Source organism: Chiroxiphia lanceolata, chromosome 6 (genome assembly GCF_009829145.1).
Source record: "Chiroxiphia lanceolata isolate bChiLan1 chromosome 6, bChiLan1.pri, whole genome shotgun sequence".
In the NCBI taxonomy this organism is placed as follows: Eukaryota; Metazoa; Chordata; class Aves; order Passeriformes; family Pipridae; genus Chiroxiphia; species Chiroxiphia lanceolata.
This window is the reverse complement of record NC_045642.1, coordinates 64,876,093-64,899,738: the sequence shown is the minus strand read 5'-3', so window position 1 is coordinate 64,899,738 and position 23,646 is coordinate 64,876,093. Positions and strand designations below refer to the sequence as shown.

Below are 23,646 nucleotides of genomic sequence, written 5' to 3'. Positions count from 1 at the left end.
TAAATCAGGAAACTTCATTTAAAGCATGACCTTTTCTTTGCTAAATACTGCTATTAGTGAGATTTTCCCCTAACCTTTGCCCAGTTCTCAGTACAAGCTGCTGATATCCTCAGCTCCAGCTTTTTGACTAAACCTGAAGTTTGCCCAGCTCAAGTAGCTGTTCCGTTCTGGGATTTTGTTGTCTATTTAAACACTCCCACATCTAATGGACATAATTCAAAATGTCAAAATTTATGGTAAAAAAAAAAGTAAAAAAAAAAGCCCTCAAAATTTAATTTTTAAGAGATTTAATTTTTAAGAGATTTAATTTTTAAGAGATTTAATTTTTGAGAGATTTAATTTTTGAGAGATTTAATTTTTGAGAGATTTAATTTTTGAGAGATTTAATTTTTGAGAGATTTAATTTTTGAGAGATTTAATTTTTGAGAGATTTAATTTTTGAGAGATTTAATTTTTGAGAGATTTAATTTTTGAGAGATTTAATTTTGAGAGATTTAATTTTTGAGAGATTTAATTTTTGAGAGATTTAATTTTTGAGAGATTTAATTTTTGAGAGATTTAATTTTTGAGAGATTTAATTTTTGAGAGATTTAATTTTTGAGAGATTTAATTTTTGAGAGATTTAATTTTTGAGAGATTTAATTTTTGAGAGATTTAATTTTTGAGAGATTTAATTTTTGAGAGATTTAATTTTTGAGAGATTTAATTTTTGAGAGATTTAATTTTTGAGAGATTTAATTTTTGAGAGATTTAATTTTTGAGATTTAATTCTACTTAAAATTTAATTCTTAAAATTTAATTCTACTTAAAATTTAATTCCTAAAATTTAATTCCTAAAATTTAATTCCTAAAATTTAATTCCTAAAATTTAATTCCTAAAATTTAATTCTTAAAATAGTACAATTCTCGACCAGTTTATTTTGCTGGGTTTTTTTCCCCCTCAATGTGTGAATAGTGCTAACCTGTGTTATTTTAAGACCTGGAAAACGACTGAAATGCTTTCTAATGCTTCAAATATTTGAATATCTGGGAGAAGACAACCCTTACCAAGGTGTTTTCAGTGCTGTCTGTGCCCCTGCTGTTTGCCCAGGGCAGGGAAATGTGCTTTCCTTTCACCCACAGCTTGTTTTCCTCTTGCCCACAGTTCTCTGCATCCAGTGATTTCCTTCACTCCCCGAAGCTCCAGCCCTCCCAAGGAGTCCCAGCCAGCCAGGAGTTATTTTTTAGTAGAAAAAGGGCTTCCAGGACTTTATTCCAGACCGGTGTGGAAGTGAACTCTGGGAATTCTACCGTTTGTGCTGGTGAGTGTGAGCAGGGCAGGGTTCGAGCTGCCCTGACAGAACAGACACATTTTGGTGCTTCAGGAGCCAAAGGGCTCCTCAAGAGCCTGGGCAAGACCAGACCTGATTTGTTCTGTCCCCGTGGCCTTTGTGAGCAGCCCTGAGGCCTTGCCAAGTCTGCTCCCTCGCTGTGTTTTGGGGTTTTTGGGTGTTTATTTCCCTTTATTGTCACACGCTCAAAGAGGGGATTGTTCCGGGGTTTCTTTTGCCCCCCTACAATTCCTGGTTGGAGCAGGGCCCTGGAGGAACTGCCAGTCCTTTCCCTTTTTCCCTCTGAGCTGTATTAGGGGGTTGCTTAGAGACTCTGGAATTAAATACTCTCAGTGTATTTGGATTTTACACTCAGAGCTGCACAGAGTCCTAATTCCCCAGGAAATGTTGTTGTGCATTCTTTGCTGAACAGCACGTGTTTCTGAGCCACTCATTTGTGTTTGCTCTTGGAAGGTGCTATGGGCTCTCACCAGCCCCAAATTTCAGGGAAGTGTGGGACACTTGGATACCCACAGGCACGTGGGAAGAGTGGCAGTGTGGACTCGGAGTTACAGTTTTTGGGACTGAACAACTGTCAGCAGGACAAAGGTATGTGGGTTGTGACAGTGTCCTAAGTCAGTGCATGGCACTCTGGAATTATCTCTTTATTTCTTTGCTACCTTAAGAAATAACAAGTGTTACTGAAAGGCTTTCCAGTCCCTGGTCAGACACATTTGTGCCTCCTCCTGTATATTTTCATTAGTGGTTAATTTACAGCTCCCACCTTTGATATTTGACTCTATCAGGGTGTTACAGCACCACCCTTTCTGTAAGAGAATCAGAACTGTGTTTGACCTACTCGTGTCATCCTTTTATTTTAAACATAGTTCTCCAAAACAAGCCTGAGAAATAGTTTAAGGCTTGAACTCATGTTTGGATGGGCAATGCAAAGTACAAAATGAAGGTACCTGATTTGCCTGCTTGGGTACAACCTTTAGGCTCTGACAGTCTAGATGGTGTATTACTGCATTGCAAATTATGATTATGGTGTATTATTTAATTATTTCTATGATGTATTCTTTTATTATAAATTACTGTAGTGTATTATTTAATTGCAAATTTTTATGGTGTGTTGTTTCCTTGTAAATTGTTACGGTGTGACATTTCACTGTGATTTATTTTTGTGGTGCATTATTTGATTGTAAATTATTATTATAAGAGCTTATTATCACAAATACTGTTCTGTTTTCCTTTGCCCAGTTTCTTCCAGCCTAAATTTTCCCAGCAAGACCCAGAGAGGGTTTTGCACTCAGGCAGAGCCCACCATGTCCTTCCAAGGCCTCAGTGCCAGCCAGGGCACCTTCATCCTGCCCTGCTACCCCCTGTCCTCCCCCAGGACCAGCCCCAAGCACCTCTCCTCTCCAGCTGCATCTCCAAGGAGGGCCCAGGACAATGCCATGAACCTCTCCAACTCCTGGCCTCGCAAAAGCTTCGAGGGGCTGCCTAAGCCTGGCTCCCAGAAGCAGCTGCTCAGCCCAAAGTCAGGAGACAACACAGGTAGGAACGTTCTCAGTGTAACAAAAAGGCACTTTGGGGTTGGATTTTGAGGGGTTTCAAACAGTGGGCAGAAAACCCACAGTGGCAGGTGAGAGGGAGCTGGGCAGTGCCAGGAATGGGAGGGGTTTCCAGCTGCCCTGCTCACAGCCCTGCAGGCTCCTCCTAAAAAGTGAAGCCTTTGCCATAAAGCACCACTGTGTGCTTCAGCTCTGCTCTCCTCCCCAGTGATGTCCCAGGGAAAGGGCTGTCCTCAGAGGAAAAGGAAACCAACCCCCAAAATGGAGCACTTCCAGAGAAAGCCAATAAGAAATACCTGTATTGTTAATGCTCTAATTAATGCACGTGCAAGGAAAGTGTTGCTCCTGCACTTTGTCTTTTATTTGAATCGTGGAATCACAGAGGGGTTTGGGTTGGAGGGGATCTTAAAGCTCAGCCAGTTCCAGCCCCTGCCTTGGGCAGGGACACCTTCCACAAGCAGGAATTGCATTTGGGAGTGGACACATCAGATTGTCCCCACTCAGAACAGCTTGTTAAAACCTGGCTACAAACAGCTGTGTCCCTCATGAGCAGAATTGGTGCTGATCTCACACTGAGGTGGCACAAACTGCTGTCTGTGCTCTGATTTCCTGTCTGAAATCCTCCTGTACACATTAGTGAACCTTAATAATAACCTTGAATAGTTTTAACATTATTTAATTACAGTTACTTAAACAATTCAGCTGATTTCTTTCAAACACTCACTAAAGGCAATCTTATTTTGGGTCTCTACTCTTTGTTTAGTTCAAATTGATTCCTAATCACTCAGGAGGCTCCTATAAACAAAATGACAGCTTCCACATCAAATGAAAGAAATCTGTTTGAAATTTCATCTTCTTTGAGACCCATATTTTGTGCACATGTAGCAAATCTCTAACTGAATGCTTTGGGAGTCACCTGTCCCTGGAACATGCCTTTATTATGTAGATGTGGTTGTCACTTGCTGATTTTCTCTGTGTTTTCCACATGCATTGCAATTTTTTTGTGTGTGTTTTGGAGTAACTTTGTTGTTACAGAATTACAGGGGAGTTTGTTAGGCTGTGAGTCTTTCTTTTCTTCATTAAGAAAGGTAATTACTTTTTAAAGGGACTTATTAAGCTTTTAAAGAGCTTATTATCACAAATACTGTTCTGTTTTTTCCTGTGGGGCCAGGAGTTGGACTTGGATGATCCCTGTGGGTCCCTTCCAGCTCGGGCTGTTCTGTGATTCTATGTCGGTATGCACAGGCATGAAACACTAATTTTTATTTTCTTTAAGGAAGGAGGCAGTAGGAGTGGAATAAATTGGTAACTGAGGCTGCACAGGTGTGTTTTGAGCACTCCTTTCGTGGCAGCAGCAGTTCTGTGGTGTGACCCAGAACCGAGGCGGGCAGTTTGTCCTGGGGCTGTTCGTGCCGCCCCTCCAGAGCCCTGACACCTGGCTGTGTGTTCCCCAGGGGAGAACGTGCTGGAGAAGCCCTCCCTGCAGCTGAAGCCCACGGTGGTGAGACCCCCCCTGCCCCGGCGGGGCCTGCCCGGGGCCCGGCCCGTGCCCCCCATCCCGCGCCTGGGCAGGGCCGGGGCCAGCGAGGACGCCTGGCTGGGGCAGCTGGGCAGGGAGCTGGCAGCGGGGCTGGCACAGCTGCACGTGGATGCCGAGGAGGTGGACCAGGAAGAGGTGGGTCTAAATGTGGTAAAACACACTTTGAACGGCGCTGCCCCATCCCTGGAAGTGTTTGAACACCCCTGGATCCCTGGAAGTGTCCAAGGCCGGGTTGGACGGGGCTTGGAGCAGCCTGGGCTGGTGGAAGGTGTCCCTGCCCATGGTAGGGGGTGGAACAAGATGAGCTTTAAGGTCCCTTCCTGCCCAAACCATCCTGGGATTCTGCGACTCCATGGCTTTGCCTTTCTGTTTCTGTACCTTCCATCCTCTGGTCCCCACTGAGAGGAAGCTGAGGTGGGAGACAGCCAGAGGAGGAATTTTTTAATGTGAAATATATTGAGCAAAAAAGGAGGGAGGACATGCAATAGCATCAAACTCTAGTAATTGTAGGTTTCCCTGCTTATTTGAGTAGGATCTTGTGCTTGCTGGGCACTGATTGCAGCATTTACTTCTGCATGTAAGAGAATAGGTTTAAATGGGATATATGGAAAAAATTCCTCCCTGGAAGGGTGGGGAGGCCCTGGCCCAGGTTGCCCAGAGAAGCTGTGGCTGCCCCTGGATCCCTGGAAGTGTCCAAGGCCAGGTTGGACAGGGCTTGGAGCAACCTGGGCCAGTGGAAGGTGTCCCTGTCCCTGGAACTGGAAGGGCTTTAAGGTCCTTCCAGCCCAAACCATTCCATGGTTCTGGGACTGTGTGTTGTGCAGATTTGCTGGGGAAAGCCTGGGGTCCCTCTGTGTGTGCTGTGAGCCCTCACACCCTCCCTTCAGTCTGTCAGAAAACATACAGCAGTTGATGTACTTTTGCAAGTCTGTCCTGGTGCTTTGGGAAGTGGAGCTGGGATACAGCATCCTTGGGAAGCTGCATTTGCTTGCAGGATAATTCCTCTCGTGAAGTAAAACAAGGGAAGGGATTGTTTTAATGTGATAACCCGAGTGAATGATGGTCACATTGCCCAGCAGGGACTTGAGAATTGGACTGAACGCTCAGAAATGTACTTTATTTAGCTTAACACGGTTTCTCCCTGTGCACTGACTGCCCCCTGTCCCTTTTCCCTCCTGGGCAGATGCAGAACTCCCTGCGCTCCCTGCGGAGCAGCGCGGCCAAGAAGAGGGCCAAGCTGAGCAGCAGCATCGCAGACCTGGAGAGCCCCGACCCTGCAGTTAAACTGGATGGCTCCGGGGACTGCCCCTCCCAGGGCTCCTCCCCCAGGGAGAGTGGCATTTACAGCCAGGAATCCCTGCCCTCCCCCGTGCCCACCCTGCCCCGAAGGAGGAGAGTGATGTGAGTGCCCCTCTGTGTTCCCTCACACGGGCCCTGCTGCTCTTGCTTAAATGATAGTATTAAATTATATTCCTTTTATGTAAAATTGTTTTGCTTAACAGCTTGATTTTTTTTTCCTTTGTGAATAATTTTAATATCTAAAAATGCAAGAGTTGCATGATTACGTTATTCCAGGTTTTTTCTGGCTTGTAAGGTGAAGGAGTTCCCTTAGAGCCCAGGGCAGGGAGGCACTGCCAGGGGAAGTAAATATTTGATGAAGACTTTACAGGAGGGACATGACCCGTGGCTGAGCAGGGGAGGGAGGGGGAGAATGAGTTAAGAGCAAGGATAAGGTTGGCTTATTATGGCCTGGAAATTGAAGAAGGAAGGGGTTGGCTTCTGTGAGAAGGGCAAGACAATGTGGATGTTTCTTATTGTGAACAAGAACTCTTTCCATTTTATTGCTGACAGATAATTGTTAGTTTAAAATGCCTTCACAGAGCTCTTCTGAATAGGAGTTGTCTGATAGCACCCTGTAAAGGGCAATAACCCAGTTGGTTATGAGCACTATAAACTGTTTTTTAATGAAATAAAGAAGTTTTTCAGGAATTTGCCGGTCTCAGGGCCAATGATAAAGCTGTTTGTAGCTCTGATCCGAAGATACCTTTTATTTTTGTGTGTACTAAATACATCTTTATATAGAATCATAGAATCCTGGAATGGTTTGGGTTGGATGGGACCTTAAAGATCACCCATTTCCAACCCTCCCTTCCATATGGCTGGCATACAACTGTATTAATAGAACAGAAGGAAGGAGAGGGAATAAAAAAGGAAAGGTTTTTGAGACTGGAATGATTCACAAACAGAAGGTTTTCACAGTTGTGCAGCTCAGAACCACTTTATATTCACATCCCTTCCCTATATACATCACTGCTGAGTCACAGTTTTATAAATAGCATTTAAAATACCACAGTAAAGTGCTGGAATACCTAAAAAGTCAGGGCTCTAAACTCCTGAGTGTCCTGCTGTGCCAGGCCAGGCCATGCCCTGTCCAACATGCCATGGCCATCAGGCTGAGCTTAATGTTTTACAGGATCCACAGAGCCAGGGATTCTGACCCAGCAAGGAGGAGAGGCAGTGAGGCTGACTTTGGAGAAGTGACAGAATCCATCCCAGATGACACTGAAAGCCTTGGAATGTTCATAAAAATGCCAGAGAGTTTAGCTCAGATGGTGGTTTGTGAGCACTGGAATAAATTGGCCTTGTCTGTTCACAAAATATCTGTGGTTGGGCAGCAAGAATGTGGGGTTTGGGTGTGTTTGCTCTTGGAATGATTTGGTTTATCTGCTGATAAACTGCCATGGGAGCTGGATACTGGTATTAGTGATGTTCTTGGAGCATGGACCTTCTTTTGGATCTTAAAGAGTGTTTATTTGTGTGTATTTTAGCCCTAGTGAGACATGGAGCAGCTCCTGTTTCCCTGTGCCCTCACCCAACTGGGCACAGAGCTCTGGGCTGAATCATCTTTAATATTCAGAGAATCATTAAAAAAAAAGAAATATTGGTTGTTCTTGTAGATAACAGCATTTTCCTGGTGAACAGGAACAGCTGGGAACAGCTCATGCCTGGGAGTGACAGATGGATTTGGTCACTCTGCTGTGCCAGGCTGGAACCAGTGTCATCAGTCCCCAGGCCAAGCAATTCCTTCCCTTTTGAATGTATCCCAAATTTATTCCTGGTGTAAGGTTTCCTCATAAGGGTTGTCTTTATGTTGTTCTTCATAATGGACCTGCTCATCAAATAATTCCTCCTGGATTCATTTTCCTCTCCAACTCAGTGTGGGCATTTGTGGAAATACTGGAAATATTTGTCCAGGGAGAAACTGAAATCTGTTGTTGTTGTTGTTGTTGCTGTAAAGTGTTCTTAGCTGGGTTCTGACTAGAATTGTACCTATAAACTGTGTTTATTTGAACAGGTCAGACACCTTTCCACTGCTTGGCAGCAAATCCCATGCTGCAGAAGGATCTCCAGGGAGGAGCAGAGAGCCAGGTGTGGCAGAGCATCCCTGCAGCACAGGTGTGTTCCTGGCAGAGCACACCCTGGTCACTGAGGGCACAGAATGGCCACTGGAGGTGGCTGTTCTCACGTGTTCCGTGAGCTCACGTCCCTTCAGCACTGAAAAAAAGGTCATTTCTGGGTGCTTTGGGGTCCAACTGGGGTTTTAGTGGTGCTCAGGTGAGAAGGAGCTCCAGGCTTGCAAGCAGTTCAGTTCCTGGTGGGAAACTGAGGTTCAGTGGTGCTGGTGAGTTTTACCCTTACAGTGAATTCTGCAGATTCCTGTAATGGGCAGAAACTTGTGATTATTTGTGTTTAATCAGCTTGGATTCAGCTGGCTGGAGGAAAGGAGCTGGGGGAGCTGTGTGCACATGATGGATTAGGCCATGGGATTCCCAAGGAACAGCATAATGAGAGAGCAAATCCTGCCTGTCCATGGCAGCCCATGGTGTGGGTAATGGTTTGGCATTCCTTGCATGAAAAGACCTTTGTGAGGAGTTGACCTTCAGTGTAAAATAATGAGCAGCACATTTATTTTGCTTATTGAGCCCGTTAATCAGGCCCTGGCCCTGCTGGGAGTGAAGAGCTGAGAGCCTGGTAAGGTCATGGAATCCCAGGATGGTTTGGGTTGGAGGGACCTCAAAGCCCATCCAGTGCCACCCCTGCCATGGGCAGGGACACCTTCCACTGGCCCAGGTGGTTCCAACCTGGCCTTGGACCCTTCCAGGGATCCAGGGGCAGCCACAGCTTCTCTGGGCAACCTGGGCCAGGGCCTCCCCACCCTCCCAGCCAGGAATTCCTTCCCAATATCCCATCTCTCCCTGCCCTCTGGCAGTGGGAAGCCATTCCCTGTGTCCTGTCCCTCCATGCCTTGTCCCCAGTCCCTCTCCAGCTCTCCTGGAGCCCCTTTAGGCCCTGCAAGGGGCTCTCAGCTCTCCCTGGAGCCTTCTCTTCTCCAGGGGAACCCCCCCAGCTCTCCCAGCCTGGCTCCAGAGGGCTCATGTCAGTGTGATGTGAAGATCCTTCAGAGGAGTATTTAATAAATTCTGTTGGCTTCAGTAACTTGACAATACACTGGTTCAAGAGAGTGATCAACTAAGATATTGTATTCTTCCAAAATGTCACAAAACAAGTCCCAGAGCATATCCATGACTTACACTGGGTGATGTTTGTCCCTCCAGGCCTTGCAGAGCCCGTGTCTGGTTTTGCACCGATGGATGATCTGGGTTTCCTGTCTGGAGACACCGTGGTGGTTGTTGGTAAAGGTATTACAGACCCAAAATTACCTCCTGTATCTCACTGAGCTTTTGAACTGAGGGAAAACATGCCTTTATAGAGTGGGAGAAGAAAAATAAACTGCATACAAGGTTTTAGATGGTGAACAATTCCCAGTTTAATGGGAATATGAAGAAATGTACTTGAAAGGGTTGTAGTTCCTGGATAGACAATTCCATTCATGACAGGGGAATTGAACTGGATGAACTTTTAAGGTCCCTTCCAAGCCAACCCATCTGTGATCCCCTGCTCTGCCTTGCAGGTGTTTTTGGGAGCCCCCCTGCCCGTGCTCACAGCCAGTCCCTGCCGTGTGTGGCCAATGGAGATGACCAGGGGGTCAGGGAGGAGACTGAGCCATCCCCAGGGATCCCTGGGAGGAGCTTCCAGCAGAACTGTGCTTCCCATTTCCATGCTGACAATGACAGAGAGGTGAGAACTGCGGGGCTCTGATCCCATCTCATCCTGCTCTTGGAGCTGTGAGTCCAGCTGGACACAGTCACAGGCTCTGTGTCAGGGGAACAAGAGCTGGATTAAACAGCCCAGGCCATCCAGCTGCTGCTCCCTGATTTTCCTTTTGGTTCCATCTGGATATTTTACAATGGCAAATTGCCCCATCAGAAGCTTCCCACTTAGAAAGAGTCTCTGGACAAGGGCTGCAGGAGGGGATGGAGCTGGAAAACATGCTCTGTGACTCCCCCAGCACATGGAGGTGTGGCAGGAGGGATGGGCTGGGTTGGATCATGTCTTGTTTTCTCCAGGGGTTTATTAAACTCCATTCTTAAGATATTTTACAAACCATCTGAATATCTGCCCATAATCTGCTGTTTCTTAAATACTGTTTACAGCTGTGAATGGAGTGAGATTTACCTGAGTGAAGTGTGACATGAAACTCAGAAGTTGTTCTGCAAGCCTTTAAAATAACATTTTACCATGACTAAAACTTGAAGTTAATGATAAAAAGTGTCTGAATTTTCCCATTTCCACTGAAGATGTGAATCCTTGGGGGGGGTCAAATTGAAAGGAGTAAAGGGAGGGATGTATTAAAAGTTGCTGAGGCTCCTAAGGAGCAAAAAGTGTCAAACACAAGAGAGGGAGTAGGGTCTGATCCCACTGGTGAAAATGCAGATTTTCCATGCTGACCTTGCCAACATCAGGAACTGGGGGATGAGTTATTGGGTAACTTGTGCATGAATTTTTTGCAGATAAAAGTGACCATGTCAAAATCTGCCCAGGATAAGCTGAGGAGGAAGAGAAAAGAAGAAAAAGAACTCAATCACAAAGAGCATCAGGAAGGCAAAGACCTGGAAGGGAAGGAAGAGATCCCTTGGGAAGGGCTTAGACTGAGTATGAGTGAACCAGAGAGACTGACAGCAGAAAGTGAGGATGAGGGTTTGTCTCAAATGAATATCCACTGTTAAATGCTGCTGGAAGGGGCATTAGGAGTGGAAATGCTGGTTTTTAACTGTGTTCTGATTTGTTGTTGTTGTGATCTGGACGTTTCTAGGGTTTAATCTCTGTGGGGATATTTTAACATCGCCAAGAAACGGATCTTTGTCCTTAGAAAATGTGGCCTTGAATCCTTCTCTGAGAAGAACATCCAGTTTGAAGAGGTCAAAGTGTTCACCCTTGCTGGATTCTGGTAAGCTGGGACAGTAAAATTTGGGTATGTGGAGTGGGAGAGCACCAAAATGCAATTTATTTGTGCAAGGGACAGTCCTGAGGTGCTCTGGAGCACCAATACTGTGGTGGTGGAGGGGATTTAATTCATCACTGGGGATTCAATTAATCATTTTTCACCTATAATCTGTTAGGAAGGTGTTTTAAACATCAGAGGGTTTTTATTTGTTCTGCAACTTGAATAATGTAATATATTAATGACAAATGGAGTCCCTTCTGTCCCCAGAAACATCATTTCTTGGTCGGTTTGGGCACTGAGTTGCCTTTAAAATGTGCAGTAGAAAGACTTTGAGAATAGCAGCCCCTACTGATGGTGGTCCAAGGTCTCCAGAATTTCTCAAGAGGCTCTTAAAGATTGTGTTTTAGGACACTGTGCCTCATTTTTTACATTAAACAACCCACTGCATTTGTGTTTGTGACTCTTTATAGCGGTGGTTGTGTGCAAAAAAAATTAATTTATATATGAATGAAACCAAATCACTGCGGATATCCCACCCCTGGAGGTGTTCAAGGCCAGGCTGGAGCAACCCGGGCTGGTGGAAGGTGTGCCAGGGGTGGCACTGGGTGGGCTTTAAGCCCTTTCCCACCCAAACCATTCCACGACTCCGTGTCTCTTGGAAAACCCGCTCCCTGTAGCAGCCCTCTCTGCCTCAAGCTTCTCCTCTCTCGTGTTTTTGCCCCCCTGGAGCCCCGGGGGTGCTGTCACTGCTGTGGATGTTGTGCCCGCAGATGAGGCGGCGCCGGGCGCGCGGGGCCGGCCCAAGGAGCAGGTGACGCACAGCCCCGAGGTGCTGGACCCCGCGGAGCTGCAGCCCTTCCCCAGGCCCCACACAGCCCTGGCAGAGGCCCTGGCACTGCTGGCTGACGACGACTGGTGGGTGCACCCCGAGCTCGGGGGGCTCTGCGAGCTGCTGCCGGGGGGAAAATGTCACACACAGTGAGGGGGGCTGGCAGGGACACGGGGGAAAGGGGGGTTTGCAGCCCAGCCTGGGGTTAAACTGAGCTTGCAGAGACCTGCAGAGATGTCTGAGCTTAAGGACTGTTCTGGAGAGGCCCCACCAACACCTTCCTGGTGCTCTCTGTGGAACAGAAGCACCTTCCTGGTGCTTTCTCACTCTGGAATGTGGTTCCAGTGCTGCTGCCTTCAATTTGGGGGAGGAAAGAGATCCTTTCATTGCCACTGGTGCAAGCTGGGAACAGAACTGTGGGGCACAGCTGAGAGCCTGCTGGGCTGAAACAGTCCCACATTAAAGGAAAGGCTCACTTGGAAAAGCATTTTCCTGCATTATTTCTTCCCTGGAGGGTGGGGAGGCCCTGGCACAGGTTGCCCAGAGAAGCTGTGGCTGCCCCTGGATCCCCGCAAGTGTCCAAGGCCAGGTTGGATGGGGCTTGGAGCAACCTGGGCTAGTGGAAGGTGTCCCTGCCCATGGCAGGGGTTTGAAATATGATCTTTGAGGTCCCCTCCAAGCCAAACCATTCCATAACTCCATGAGTGTCATTGCTTCATTTTACAATCCCAGTTTGTTTGCTGTTTGATTTCTTAGAATTTTAATATTGTCATGAAAATTTGCAAGTGGTTTGGACTTGAAATATTGTTTTTTTGCACCCAGGGAGAAGAAAATTGAGGGTCTGAACTTTGTCAGGTGCTTGTCTGCCTACCATGCCCCTGTTCTGACTGCAAAGCTCCACGAAACAAGTTTGGCTGTGGCTCAAGAGGTTAAATTTTCCTATCAGAACATTCCACTGGCTATATGTGTGTATACATGTATTCTGTAGCTCTCTGAAGTGAATTGTTATGTTCAACTGTGGTGAGTTTTCCTCAAAAAAAGTCTCTCAAAAGAGACTGAAAACACGTAGATTGTAACTTTATAACATTTTTATGAGTATCTGTTTTAATTCTCACCCTTTGTGAATCGAGTTAAAAATTTATTTCTCCGTTGCTTTTAACGTTTCTTAAAAAATGACAAAGGGAAACATGAAGCTTTGTTTATTTTGAAGTCTATTTTATCACCATTATTCACTGTTTTTTGGGTCTTTCCTGTGTGCAGGTCAAGAATTTACGCTCAGGTGTTTCTCGAGCTGCTGTGGTGTGTTTAGGGGATTTGTTCACCCACCTGAAAAAGAGCATGGACCAAGAACTAGATAATGCAGTAAAAGTCCTTTTGCACAAAGCTGGGGAATCCAACACTTTTATAAGGGAAGAGGTAGACAAGGCACTGAAGGCCATGGTTAATAATGTGACTCCAGCACGTGCACTTTGTTCTCTTATAAATGGAGGGCAAAGGTAATTCCTATACAGATTTTGTGAAGAAATAACTTGTGAATAGAGTCAATTTATTATGGGCTTTCTGAAGGAAAATCAAAAATACAAGGACAGAAATTGGAAAAGCCAGCTTTGCTAAATCTCTACCCAGGGCAATGTTTGCTGGGATAAAAGCCCCCCCTGTTCCTTTCTGTGCTTTATGTAAGAAGTCGATTTTGGAGCTTGGTGTATTTTCTGGCCATTTTACACCACTTCAGTAACTTTATTTGCTGTCGCTGCAGTGTTTCTTAGGAAACTGTTGTATTGCTTTGCCTAGTAAAGCTCATGTAACACTCCTTTCTCATTTGCTCTGCAATCAAATGCTGCTTTGCCCAGATTTCAGCACCCCTCTTTATTCAGAAAGCTGATTTACAATTTACAAATCTCTAGCTGCAAGTACTTTGCTTTGTTTCCTGTTCCTCTCTGGACTGAGCTGGTTCATACCTTTGTGTCTGCATTTCAATCTCCTTTCCAGGGCTGGTGGCTGTTATTTTCTGGAGTCCCTCAGACACGAGCCTCCCTTTCTGGCTGCCTGCTCTGGTTCTGGTCTGAGCTCCCCTCAGGCAGTAGCAGGAGTTAATTCCCTTCTTTCCATGCCCTCTTGAGTCTGTTTTCCCTTTCCTTCCTCATTCACTGTCCATCAGTACTTAAATCAAGCTCTGGTGCTTCCTCTCTTCTCTGTCACCACTTGGTGACTTTTCACAGGCTGCATTTCTCCTCATGACACATTTCAGGTGCTCTATTCTGAATCAGTCCTTGGGCTTCCTGCACAGCTCCAAACCCTCACACTTAGTCCTGGTTCAAAATGTTTTCTTTCCTCTTCTGTTTCCTGGGAAGCTGGTGGTTGTGGAATGTATGGATTCAGTCTCCTGACAGCCCCACTGCAGTTCCCTGGGCTTTAAACTGAAAGGCAAAACTCAGCCTTGGGATGGGTGTCCCCTCCCTGGAAGTGCCCAAGGCCAGGCTGGACAGGGCTTGGAGCAACCTGGGCCAGTGGAAGGTGTCCCTGCCCATGGAAAAAGCACTGGATGGGCTTTAAGGTCCTTCCCAACCCAAACCAGTGTGGCATTCCATGATTCTGTGAATATAGAAGCAGCAGGCAGTGACCACCCCTGGCTTTAATTCAGAAGCCAGTGTTTGAGCAGGGATTAATCTGTTCACAGCTAAGAAGCCTTTCCTAACTCATGGAATATAATATGTTTTAATGGACAACACATCAGGGATTGGCCTAAAGGTGCAGCTTTGCTGGTCCTGACTTCAGGAAACTCTGGCCGTGCCAGCAGCAAAGGCCCTGCAGCGCATGGGAGCTTCAGCTCTGGAGGCTGTGGCAGGGAATATGGGAATAATTCCAGTGGGAGGTGTCCCTGCCCATGGCAGGGGGTGGAACCAGATGGGCTTTAAGGTCCCTCCCAACCCAAACCAGTCTGGGATTCTGTAATTTTTATAATAATTTTTAATTATTCCATGAATAATTAAGCCCATTGTTGTTTGCTTTTGGGAGGTGCTGCTCTAAAGACACTGCACCACTGCTGGGAACTCACCTCTGAGCAGGTGCCTGATCCAGGAGCATGATTCCAGGGCTAGAGCTGAAAGGGATTTTACTTCAGGAATTTACAATCCTATTTCTTGCCTGTATGAGCTGTGTTTAAGGTGTTCTGTGCTCACAAAAAGCTTTCCAGCTGGTTTCCATGGGCAGGGCCATTCCTGGGGAGCAGGGGCTTGTTTGTTACGTGGAGTGAGGTCTCAGCCTCACAGCTCTTGTTCTCCCCTCAGAATGTGCAACAGGAGTTAGAAACTCCTCGAAGGAGGATTTGCAATCCAAACATAAAACTGGAGAGGTTTGAATTTGCAGACTTGTGTTCTTGAGCACAAGTGGGATCAGCAGGGACAGCAGCATTTACATAAAAGACTTGTTTGCTGCACGAGTTTGAAAGCTGATTCTGGCATTTTTTCTGGTTTTCATCAGCACAGCTGTTTATTTTTGGCAAAACAGGGGCCATTAGACTTGTGGAGGATCTTTAGAAGTCAGTAGAACTAGAATAGCCAATGCTTTATTCAGTTTTACAGTGATATGAAGTCCACAGGATGTGTCTCTGAGCACAGGGACTTGTTTTCCTTAGAGCTGATGGAAAGAACACAAAGTCATGTGCTTTCTAAAATACTGTACAGTTGTTTAAGGAAAAGTAGCAATTAAATTCTAAAATTCCCCTGCCCACATCCCTGCCCCAGGTGTCCCTGGCCGGGGGTGGCACGAGAGGGGCTCCGAGGTCCCTCCCAGCCCACGCCAGGGGATGATTCCCGGGGTGATTCCCGGGGTGATTCCCGGTGTGATTCCCGGGGTGATTCCCGGGGTGATTCCCGGGGTGATTCCCGGGGTGATTCCCGGTGCGGTGGGCAGGGAGTGCTGTGTGCAGCCCCCACCCCGAGCTGTCCCTCAGCTGTCCCTGTTGTCCCCCAGCCACCTGCACTCTGCCGTGAGGAGATGCACAGCCCAGCACCTGTCGGAGCTGGTGGAGCGCCTGGGCCCCGAGCGCGTCCTGGGGGGCCCCAGACCCGCGGCCGAGCGGCTGCTCCCGGCCAGTGCCAGGTTTGCACAGGACAGCTCCCAGCAAACACGGTGAGTCACCCCAGGGACAGGCACCTTCCGGGGGGCTGGAAGCTGGGAATGGCTCCCTGTGTGTTCCCAGAGAGGCACGGGATCCTTAAGGGTGGAAAAGATCCTTAAGATCATTAAGGATCATAGTCTCAAGTTGTGCCAAGGGAGGGTTAGGTTGGAGATTAGAAAGAATTTCTTTACAGAGGGGGTGGTCAGACATTGGAATGGGTTGCCCAGGGAAGTAGTGGATTCTCCATCCCTGGAGGCTTTTAAAAAGAGACTGGATGTGGCATCAGTGCCATGGTCTAGTAACTGCAGCGGGGTTGGATCAAGGGTTGGACTTGATTTTGGAGGTCCCTTCCAACCCAGCTGATTCTGTGAGTCTATGATAAGGGCTGGATGGGGCTTCGAGAAACGTGGTCTAGTGGAAGGTGTCTCTTCCTTGGTGGAACTAGATGGCCTTTAAGGTCCCTTCCAACCAAAGCTTTGAGTCCAGCTGTTATCCCAGCACTGCCAGGACTGTTAGGATAGTGGATGTGGCGGGAATTTCCTGTGTACCTGGTGCTGCTGGACACACCCTGGCTGCAGGAAGAAGAGGAGCTGACAGGACATGCTCTGCTGGGCACAGAGGAGATACAGGCCACAGAGGGAGTCATGGCACTGAGATCCACACTTGGATCTGATCCAGACTGTGATGGACAAGGCTGGACCATCCCATTTAAAGGCAGCTGCAGGGGAAGGCTCTTCTCATTAATTTGCTCAGTTGTTGGTTAAACAGTGATCCTTGAGCACAGTATCTTTGTGGGAGCTTGAGAAGGGTCTGGTTACACATATCAACAGCAATACTGTAATCATGGAATTGTTAAGGCTGGAAAAGCCCTCCCAGCCCATGGATCCCCCCTGTGCCCCTCCAGGGCTGGGCACTCCAAACCTCCCTGGGCAGCCCCTGCCAAGGCCTCACCACCCTTTCCAGGCAGAAATTCCTCCTCCTGTCCCACCTGAGCCTCCCCTGGCACAGCTGGAGGCCGTTCCCTCTCCTCCTGTCCCTTGTTCCCTGGCAGCAGAGCCTGACCCCCCCTGGCTCCCCCCTCCTGTCAGGGGGTTGCAGAGCCAGAAGGTCCCCCCTGAGCCTCCTTTGCTCCAGGATGAGCCCCCCCAGCTGCTCCTGCTGCTCCAGCCCCTCCCCAGCTCCATTCCCTTCCCTGGACCCAATCTTCCTGCCCTTTTATATTTAGGAATTACATGGCATAATGCCCAAGTTCCAGAGCCAGTCCCTGTTTGTGGGCACGGATGTCCTGCTCTGCTCCCTGCAGGTACTATGGTCGGAGGATGCTCTTCAGCATGATGGCCCACCCCGAGTTTGAGAAAGCCCTGGAGAGGTACATCCCAGCCAAGGACTTGCCTTACATTAAGGACTGTGTTGGCAGCCTACGTGAGAAGGTGTGTGGGAAAGCTCTTGTTTAACAGCTGGGACAGGTGAAGGTGTTCTGGGGGCTTTAGTTATAGACAGTCTCCAGCACTGCAGCCACGAGAATTCCCTGTGATTCTATGATTCCCTGAATTAATGTTGTACCTCTGTGCAGGGTCTGGGGGAGATGCCACTGGACACACCTTCAGCCAAAGGAAGACGTTCCCAGACTGGCAGTGTTGGACATTTGAGGTCGTCCCCCACTTCCAGAGATGCTCTCAGTGTCCCGGACAGGTAACGACCTCCAGTGGTTTATCCTGGGAGGAACTGACCAGGAAGAGAGTATGGAAACATCCACACAGGGCTGGGAAAATTCAGCATTCCTGTGGGAAAAGGAAAACCCTGACCTGTCCCAGTTAAAGTCTTAAATACAGTGACTGGTAATTTTGAAGTTAATTTGTCTCTTGACCACCTGTGAAATACACACAGCACACAAACCTCTTGGAATTCACAGTATGGAATCAAGAATCAGGGAATGGTTTGGGTCAGAAGGGAGCTTAAAGCCCATCCAGTGCCACCCCCTGCCATGGGCAGGGACACCTTCCATGTTGCTCCAAGCCCCGTCCAGCCTGGCCTTGGACACTGGGATCAGTTTTCAGAGTACTTTGACAATAAAGAGTTAAGCTACAGTAAGTTTTGGGGGCTTTTGACCCGTTGATGGGAGGGAAGTTCCCAGCTCTTACTGGTCACAAAACCAGCTGCATTTGGAGCAGAATGGATATGGGACTTCAGGAACAACAGTTACTATTGGGTGGTTTATTTTTAAATCACTATATTTAAAGCGAAAGATTTTCTGTTCCCTTCTGATATTTGCACTTAGATGGGAAGAGAATGTCTGGGATGAGACTCCTGTTCCAACTTGCTCCTGTGCTCACTGAGTAACGTGTTCCTTCCCCACAGGGACACCACAGAGGCCCGTGAGGTCCCAAGGAGAGCAGCTCCTCGTAGTGCCCTGGAAAGTGAAGAGTATGTTAAAGATATTGTGGGTTTGTTGAATGCCAAAGACTTCAGAGAGAGGATAACTGGCATCAGGCAGCTGCTGCTGGATACAGAGAACAGTCCAGGCCTGGTGGTTGCAAACCTTGTGAAGGTAACTGTAGGAAAAGGTTGGATTTCAAAGGTCTTTAAGGTCACGAAGATTTCTGATAAAAATCTTGGCTCCCTCTTTGAACAGGAATGATTAACAGAGAGCTTTGAGGAGCAGGGGAGCTCTGGGGGAGCTACAAAGGGATAAGGGAAGTAAATAGGAGGAAAAATTTGGAAGTTTTCACTCAGAGAAAGCACTTTTGAACTACTGCCCAGAGAAGCTGTGGCTGCCCCTGGATCCCTGGAAGTGTCCAAGACCAGGCTGGACAGGGCTTGGAGCAACCTGGGCTGGTGGAAGGTGTCCCTGCCCATGGCAGGGGGTGGCACTGGGTGGGCTTTGAGGTCCCTCCCAACCCAAACCATCCTGTGATTCCATGATTTCTGCAGTCCTGTCTGCTGTTTTCATGCCACTTCTGGGTAAATATCAAAATATTGGACTAGGTTGTAAAAAGAGCAGCGAGGATTAATCAAGATCTGAAAAACTCTCTCTGAAGTTGAGTTGTGGGTTGGTTTGTGTGGGAGAAGCTCAGGGTGAGGATCCTGTCTGATAGGAAAGGAGACCTTTCTTTGGGAGAAAAAAGAGATCCAGCAGCTGTAAATTAAACAGATACAAGGAAAGGAAACCCAAGCTTATCCTCCAGCAGTGCCGTGTCTTTGTGTGGAATTCTGCTGTGGAACTTCCCAGTATCTGAGCTGTGAATGGTTTGAAACCTTTCAAGCACTGTCTGTGCTAAACAGAGCCACGTCTTCCCAAAAATCCTGGCTTGCAGGAAATTTTAATCCTAGAGAGTTACAGGTGGCTGGTTTACCTGCAGTCCATTGCACAGGAGGGATTCAGATCAGATGAGGTGAGAGATGGTTGAGTAATTAAAGTATTAATATATCAAATGCTGCTTTATTTGCTCAAAAAATGATCTTGGGTATTTGCACGTCACAGAATCCCAGAATGGTTTGGGTTGGAAGGGACCTTACAGACCATCCAGTTCCAGCCCCTGGAGATGTCAGAGCCCTGTTTTGCCAAGATGGACAATTGAAGTGTAACAATAACTCGGGAAATGTACTGTCCATCCCAGACATTAGTTCCTCATTCCAAGAGTGCTGTCTGGATGCTTTTCCAGATCTTTGATGCTTTCAAGTCTCGCCTACACGACTCCAACAGCAAAGTGAACCAGGTGGCTTTGGAGACGATGCACAAGATGATTCCACTGCTCAAGGACAATTTGTCACCTGTGATCAACATGTTAATTCCTGCCATAGTAGACAACAACCTCAACTCCAAAAATCCAGGGATTTACGCAGCTGCCACAAATGTTATCCAGGCTCTGTGTCAGCACTTAGGTGAGTAATTTACTCTCTCTTAACTTCAAAGAGTTTCAAGTGTTTTAATTACCTTCTAATTTGAAGGTGTTACTCTTTCCAAGGGTTTCACAGGATTGTTACTCTGTGTAACAAATCATTGGGTTTAAGCCACACAAGTCGTCCTGTATTTTGTCAGTAGGTGGTCTGGCTTTTTTCCCAGAGCTGCTGTTTTTTGTGGTGAAGGTGCACAGGCTGCCCAGAGAAGCTGCCCCTGGATCCCTGGACGTGTCCAAGGCCAGCTTGGAACAACCTGGGCTGGTGGAAGGTGTCCCTGCCCATGGCAGGGGTGGCACTGGGTGGGCTTTAAGGCCCCTTCCAATGATTCTATTAATAATATGTTTTTATGCTTTTACTCCTCTAAATCCATCACTGTGATTTTTGAAGTTGGTATCAGTAAGATTCTTATTTACATTTTCCCACACTGTGCTGAATTTTCCATTTAAGGATTGTAACCCTGTTTTGTTCTTTGCCTTCAGACACCTCTCTGCTCCTCCAGCCCTTCTGCACAAAGGCCCAGTTCCTGAATGGGAAAGCCAAGCAAGACCTGACAGAAAAGCTGGCTGGTAAAGGGGTGTTTGCTTTGCATGTTTGTCTGCTACCATCTTAATTAGGGGAATTAATTGCAGGAGGGTGGTGGTTTATATCTTCCCCTCTGTCACAGTAGATTGGGGGCATAAGATGCAGCAGTTGTCAAACTTCACCTCTTTAATGTAAATTGAAGCTATTGCTGACAAAACAAAGGATGGTAATAATAAAAATAATAATTATTTATTTTATTTATTCGTTTATTATAATTGAAACATGTGCTTTGTTATATATTTATTGTATATATTTTATTACACACAATATATAATATAAATATATATCATATATGATAGACATATATGATAGACATATATATTTTATATTTTTATATATTACATAAAGATATATAATATCTTCATTATATACTTTTGGCCTAGCCCAAACCACCACAACTTTATATATGGATATTATATTTTCATTATGCATGTAAAAATAATACAATAACAATTATTAATTATTAATTTAAATTATAATAATTCAACTAATAAATTATTGTTATTATTGTGTTGTTACTGTTTCAGGTAGAATATTTATAAATACCTGGGATGTATAAATATGTATCAATACCTTAAGGGTTTAATTTGCACTTAAATACCTTATGTATTTAAGTATCTTAAGGATTAAGATGTATAAATTGCTTAAGCGTATTATAATTGTAATAGGGAATTGCATTCCCTCTGCCAGTGATAATTCTTTCATGCTCTTTCCAGGAATCCCAGACTGGTTTGGGTTGGAAGGGACCTCAAAGCCCATCCAGTGCCACCCCTGCCACACCTCCCACCAGCCCAGGTTGCTCCAACCTGCCCTTGGACACTTCCAGGGATCCAGGGGCAGCCACAGCTTCTCTGGGAATTCTATTCCAGGGCCTCCCCACCCTCCCAGCCAGGAATTTCTTGAAAAATGCTAATTTTTTGTGTTTTAAGTAGACAAGGAGTGTCCTTATGGGAAATACTCTTGACCCAAACGTGTTCCTTGGCTTCCTTTCAGAGGAGTTCTGTGTGAAATGGAACTAAAGAACACACTGGGCAGTCTGTGCTTGAAATATCCCTACATTTCATTCCCCAGGGTGTTCATCAGCAGCCTTTAAACCCTTCCTCTATTACTGGGATTTTTTTGGAGTTATTTGTATAATGTCAGAAAAATCTGTTCTGGCAGAGGGGAAACATTTACAAATGAAACACTGAATTCATACCTGAGGATCTTACAGGTCTTTTCCAACCTAGATAATTCTGGGATGTAATTGTGCAAGTGAAAAAAATGCTTCATCTTTTATATATATAAATAAAATATGTATTTATATATATATATATATATATATATATATATATATATATATATGTATGTATTTATATATATATATATATATATATATATAAATATTTTTTATACATATCCTGTGCAGGACAGGATTTGGACTCAGTGGTCCTGGTGGGTCCCTTCCAGCTCAGGATATTTTGTCATTCTATGATTCTGTATTTACAATACAGAGCTACTTTTTTCCTTTAACTCCAATACCTACTGCTTATTTCTGAGATAGAGGGGAAATTGGAAATACCAGATGTTCCTCTGAGAGAAATTAAGGCCCTTTTGAGAATCCTAACTAAAAAAAAAACTTGAAAAAAACCTTTATTTCATTTACTTGTTTTAGTTTAATGGAAAATGGTAATTGTCAGCAGCACTAGTGCTAGGATGTGAACTTCTGGAAGAGGATAAAAGGGGTGTCTGAATGGAAATCTGGAATTTTTTAGGGGAACACTGATGATGTTGCAACACCAAGCTTTTGTGTAGAGCGGCAAGGAGTCATCTACGTTGTATTCTAAGTGAGTGCTTAAGTTCTGAAAGCCTCCCTGCTGTGTTGCAGACCTGGTGCTGGAGCTGTACCCACGGAAGCCCTGCGCTGTGGAGCAGAAGGTCCTGGCTGTGCTCTGGCACCTCCTGGGGAACACGTCCAACAGCGGCTCCGTGCCCGGCGCCTGCGGGAGCCTCCGGACAGCCACGGCCAGACTGGCCAAAGCACTGTTTGCACAGATGGGGCCCAGCCTGCTGGCCCACGCTGCAGCCCAGCCAGCCCACATCAGGAAGGGTTTGGAAGAGCTTCTGGAGACAGGAACATAAAATCACCGGCGCTGAGGGTGAAACTCCACCGGCCGCCTGACCCGGGCACGCGGACGGGGCTGCGGGACAAGGCGGGAACATCCCTGTGTCGCTGATCCACAGGGCTGGAGGGAGCTGCTGGGAGAGCCCACGGAGCTGGGCTGGGACAGCCTGTAGGCTGAACTGGGCTGTGCTGGGACAGTCTGTGGGGCTGAACTGGGCTGTGCTGGGACAGTCTGTGGGGCTGAACTGGGCTGTGCTGGGACAGCCTGGCTGAACAGGGCAGTGTGGGGCCGGCTCCCTCCCTGCCACCGGCACGGCCATGGAGGAGTCGCTCCAGCCCATCTGTGCTTTCTTTTGGATGATCCAGCCCAGGCCCCTGGATTGCTGGTGAATAACTACACACGGTCACATCAGCACTGTGCTTTGCACAGATGAGTGGAGGAGAACCCTGGGCACAGGGATGCAGAACCACAGCGTTCTGTGTGCTGTTTGTGAAGAACACGTATTTTTGTACCCCCTCAGGCAGTTGTGCAGTATTGGCTGGGCAGGAGGCACCACTCTGGTGGTCCCTTCTCCTTCCCCATCACAAGCTCTGTACGCGTTGGACATGGGACCTGACGGGATAAATAAATAAAGGGATTTATTTCTGTAAAGGGGTGTATTTCTCTGAAGGAATGGGTTGGAGTGGCTGCTGGCAGAACTGGGATTGGGGGTGCTGGTGACAGCAGATGAATGTGAGCACAGGTGGGCAAGAAGGCCAGTGACATTCTGGCTTGGATGAGCGACAGTGGGACCAGAGCAGTGACTGTCCCCTGTGCTGGCACTGGTGTGGCCACACCTCAAATCCTGTGTCCAGTTCTGGGCCCCCCAATTCAGGAAGGACATTGAGGGGCTGGAGCATGTGCAGGGAAGGGAACGGATCTGGGAAGGGGCTGGAGCAGCAGGAGCAGCTGAGGGAGCTGGGGGGGCTCAGCCTGGAGCAAAGGAGGCTCAGGGGGGACCTTCTGTCAACTCCCTGACAGGACATTGTAGTGAGGTGGAGTGCCTGCAGAGAGAGGAGCAGAGGAATGGCCTTATTTTTGAGGCAGGGGAGGTTCAGATTAGACATTAGAAAAAACGTCTTCACTGAAAGGGCGTTCAGGCACTGGAAGGGGCTGCTCAGGGAGGTTTGGAGTCCCCACCTTGGAGGTGTTTGGGGCTGGGATGTGGCGCTGGGCGCTGGTTTCAGGGTTACGGTCTTGGTACTGAGGGGAGGGTTGAGCTGAATGATCCTAAAGGTCTCTTGCATCCTTGACTATTCTCTGCCTCTGTGGTGTGTTTCGGTACAGCGCTGTATTTATTT

General features: G+C 46.9%; 1 protein-coding gene across 5 annotated transcripts in view; it reads left to right on the top strand.

Moving 5' to 3' along the window:
- The window catches only part of TOGARAM1 (TOG array regulator of axonemal microtubules 1), a 29,789-nt gene extending 6,816 nt beyond the window's left edge, over nt 1–22,973 (top strand). The window contains exons 2-21 of one of the 5 annotated variants that reach the window (XM_032691169.1): nt 1,145–1,301; nt 1,785–1,919; nt 2,571–2,867; nt 4,339–4,559; nt 5,608–5,825; nt 7,780–7,853; nt 9,041–9,124; nt 9,397–9,563; nt 10,337–10,523; nt 10,639–10,773; nt 11,466–11,685; nt 12,422–12,527; nt 12,860–13,095; nt 15,572–15,730; nt 17,023–17,149; nt 17,293–17,411; nt 18,078–18,267; nt 19,382–19,601; nt 20,099–20,185; nt 22,069–22,973. In XM_032691169.1, coding sequence (XP_032547060.1) covers nt 1,145–1,301; nt 1,785–1,919; nt 2,571–2,867; nt 4,339–4,559; nt 5,608–5,825; nt 7,780–7,853; nt 9,041–9,124; nt 9,397–9,563; nt 10,337–10,523; nt 10,639–10,773; nt 11,466–11,685; nt 12,422–12,527; nt 12,860–13,095; nt 15,572–15,730; nt 17,023–17,149; nt 17,293–17,411; nt 18,078–18,267; nt 19,382–19,601; nt 20,099–20,185; nt 22,069–22,322 — 3,393 coding nt within the window. In that variant the 3' untranslated portion in view covers nt 22,323–22,973. Of the gene's footprint in view, nt 1–1,144; nt 1,302–1,784; nt 1,920–2,570; nt 2,868–4,338; nt 4,560–5,607; nt 5,826–7,779; nt 7,881–9,040; nt 9,125–9,396; nt 9,564–10,336; nt 10,524–10,638; nt 10,774–11,465; nt 11,686–12,421; nt 12,528–12,859; nt 13,096–15,571; nt 15,731–17,022; nt 17,150–17,292; nt 17,412–18,077; nt 18,268–19,381; nt 19,602–20,098; nt 20,186–22,068 lie in introns of all 5 variants that reach the window. The other 4 variants (XM_032691172.1, XM_032691168.1, XM_032691171.1 and 1 more) reach the window with 4 other exon arrangements.
- Nucleotides 22,974–23,646: the final 673 nt, after the last annotated feature.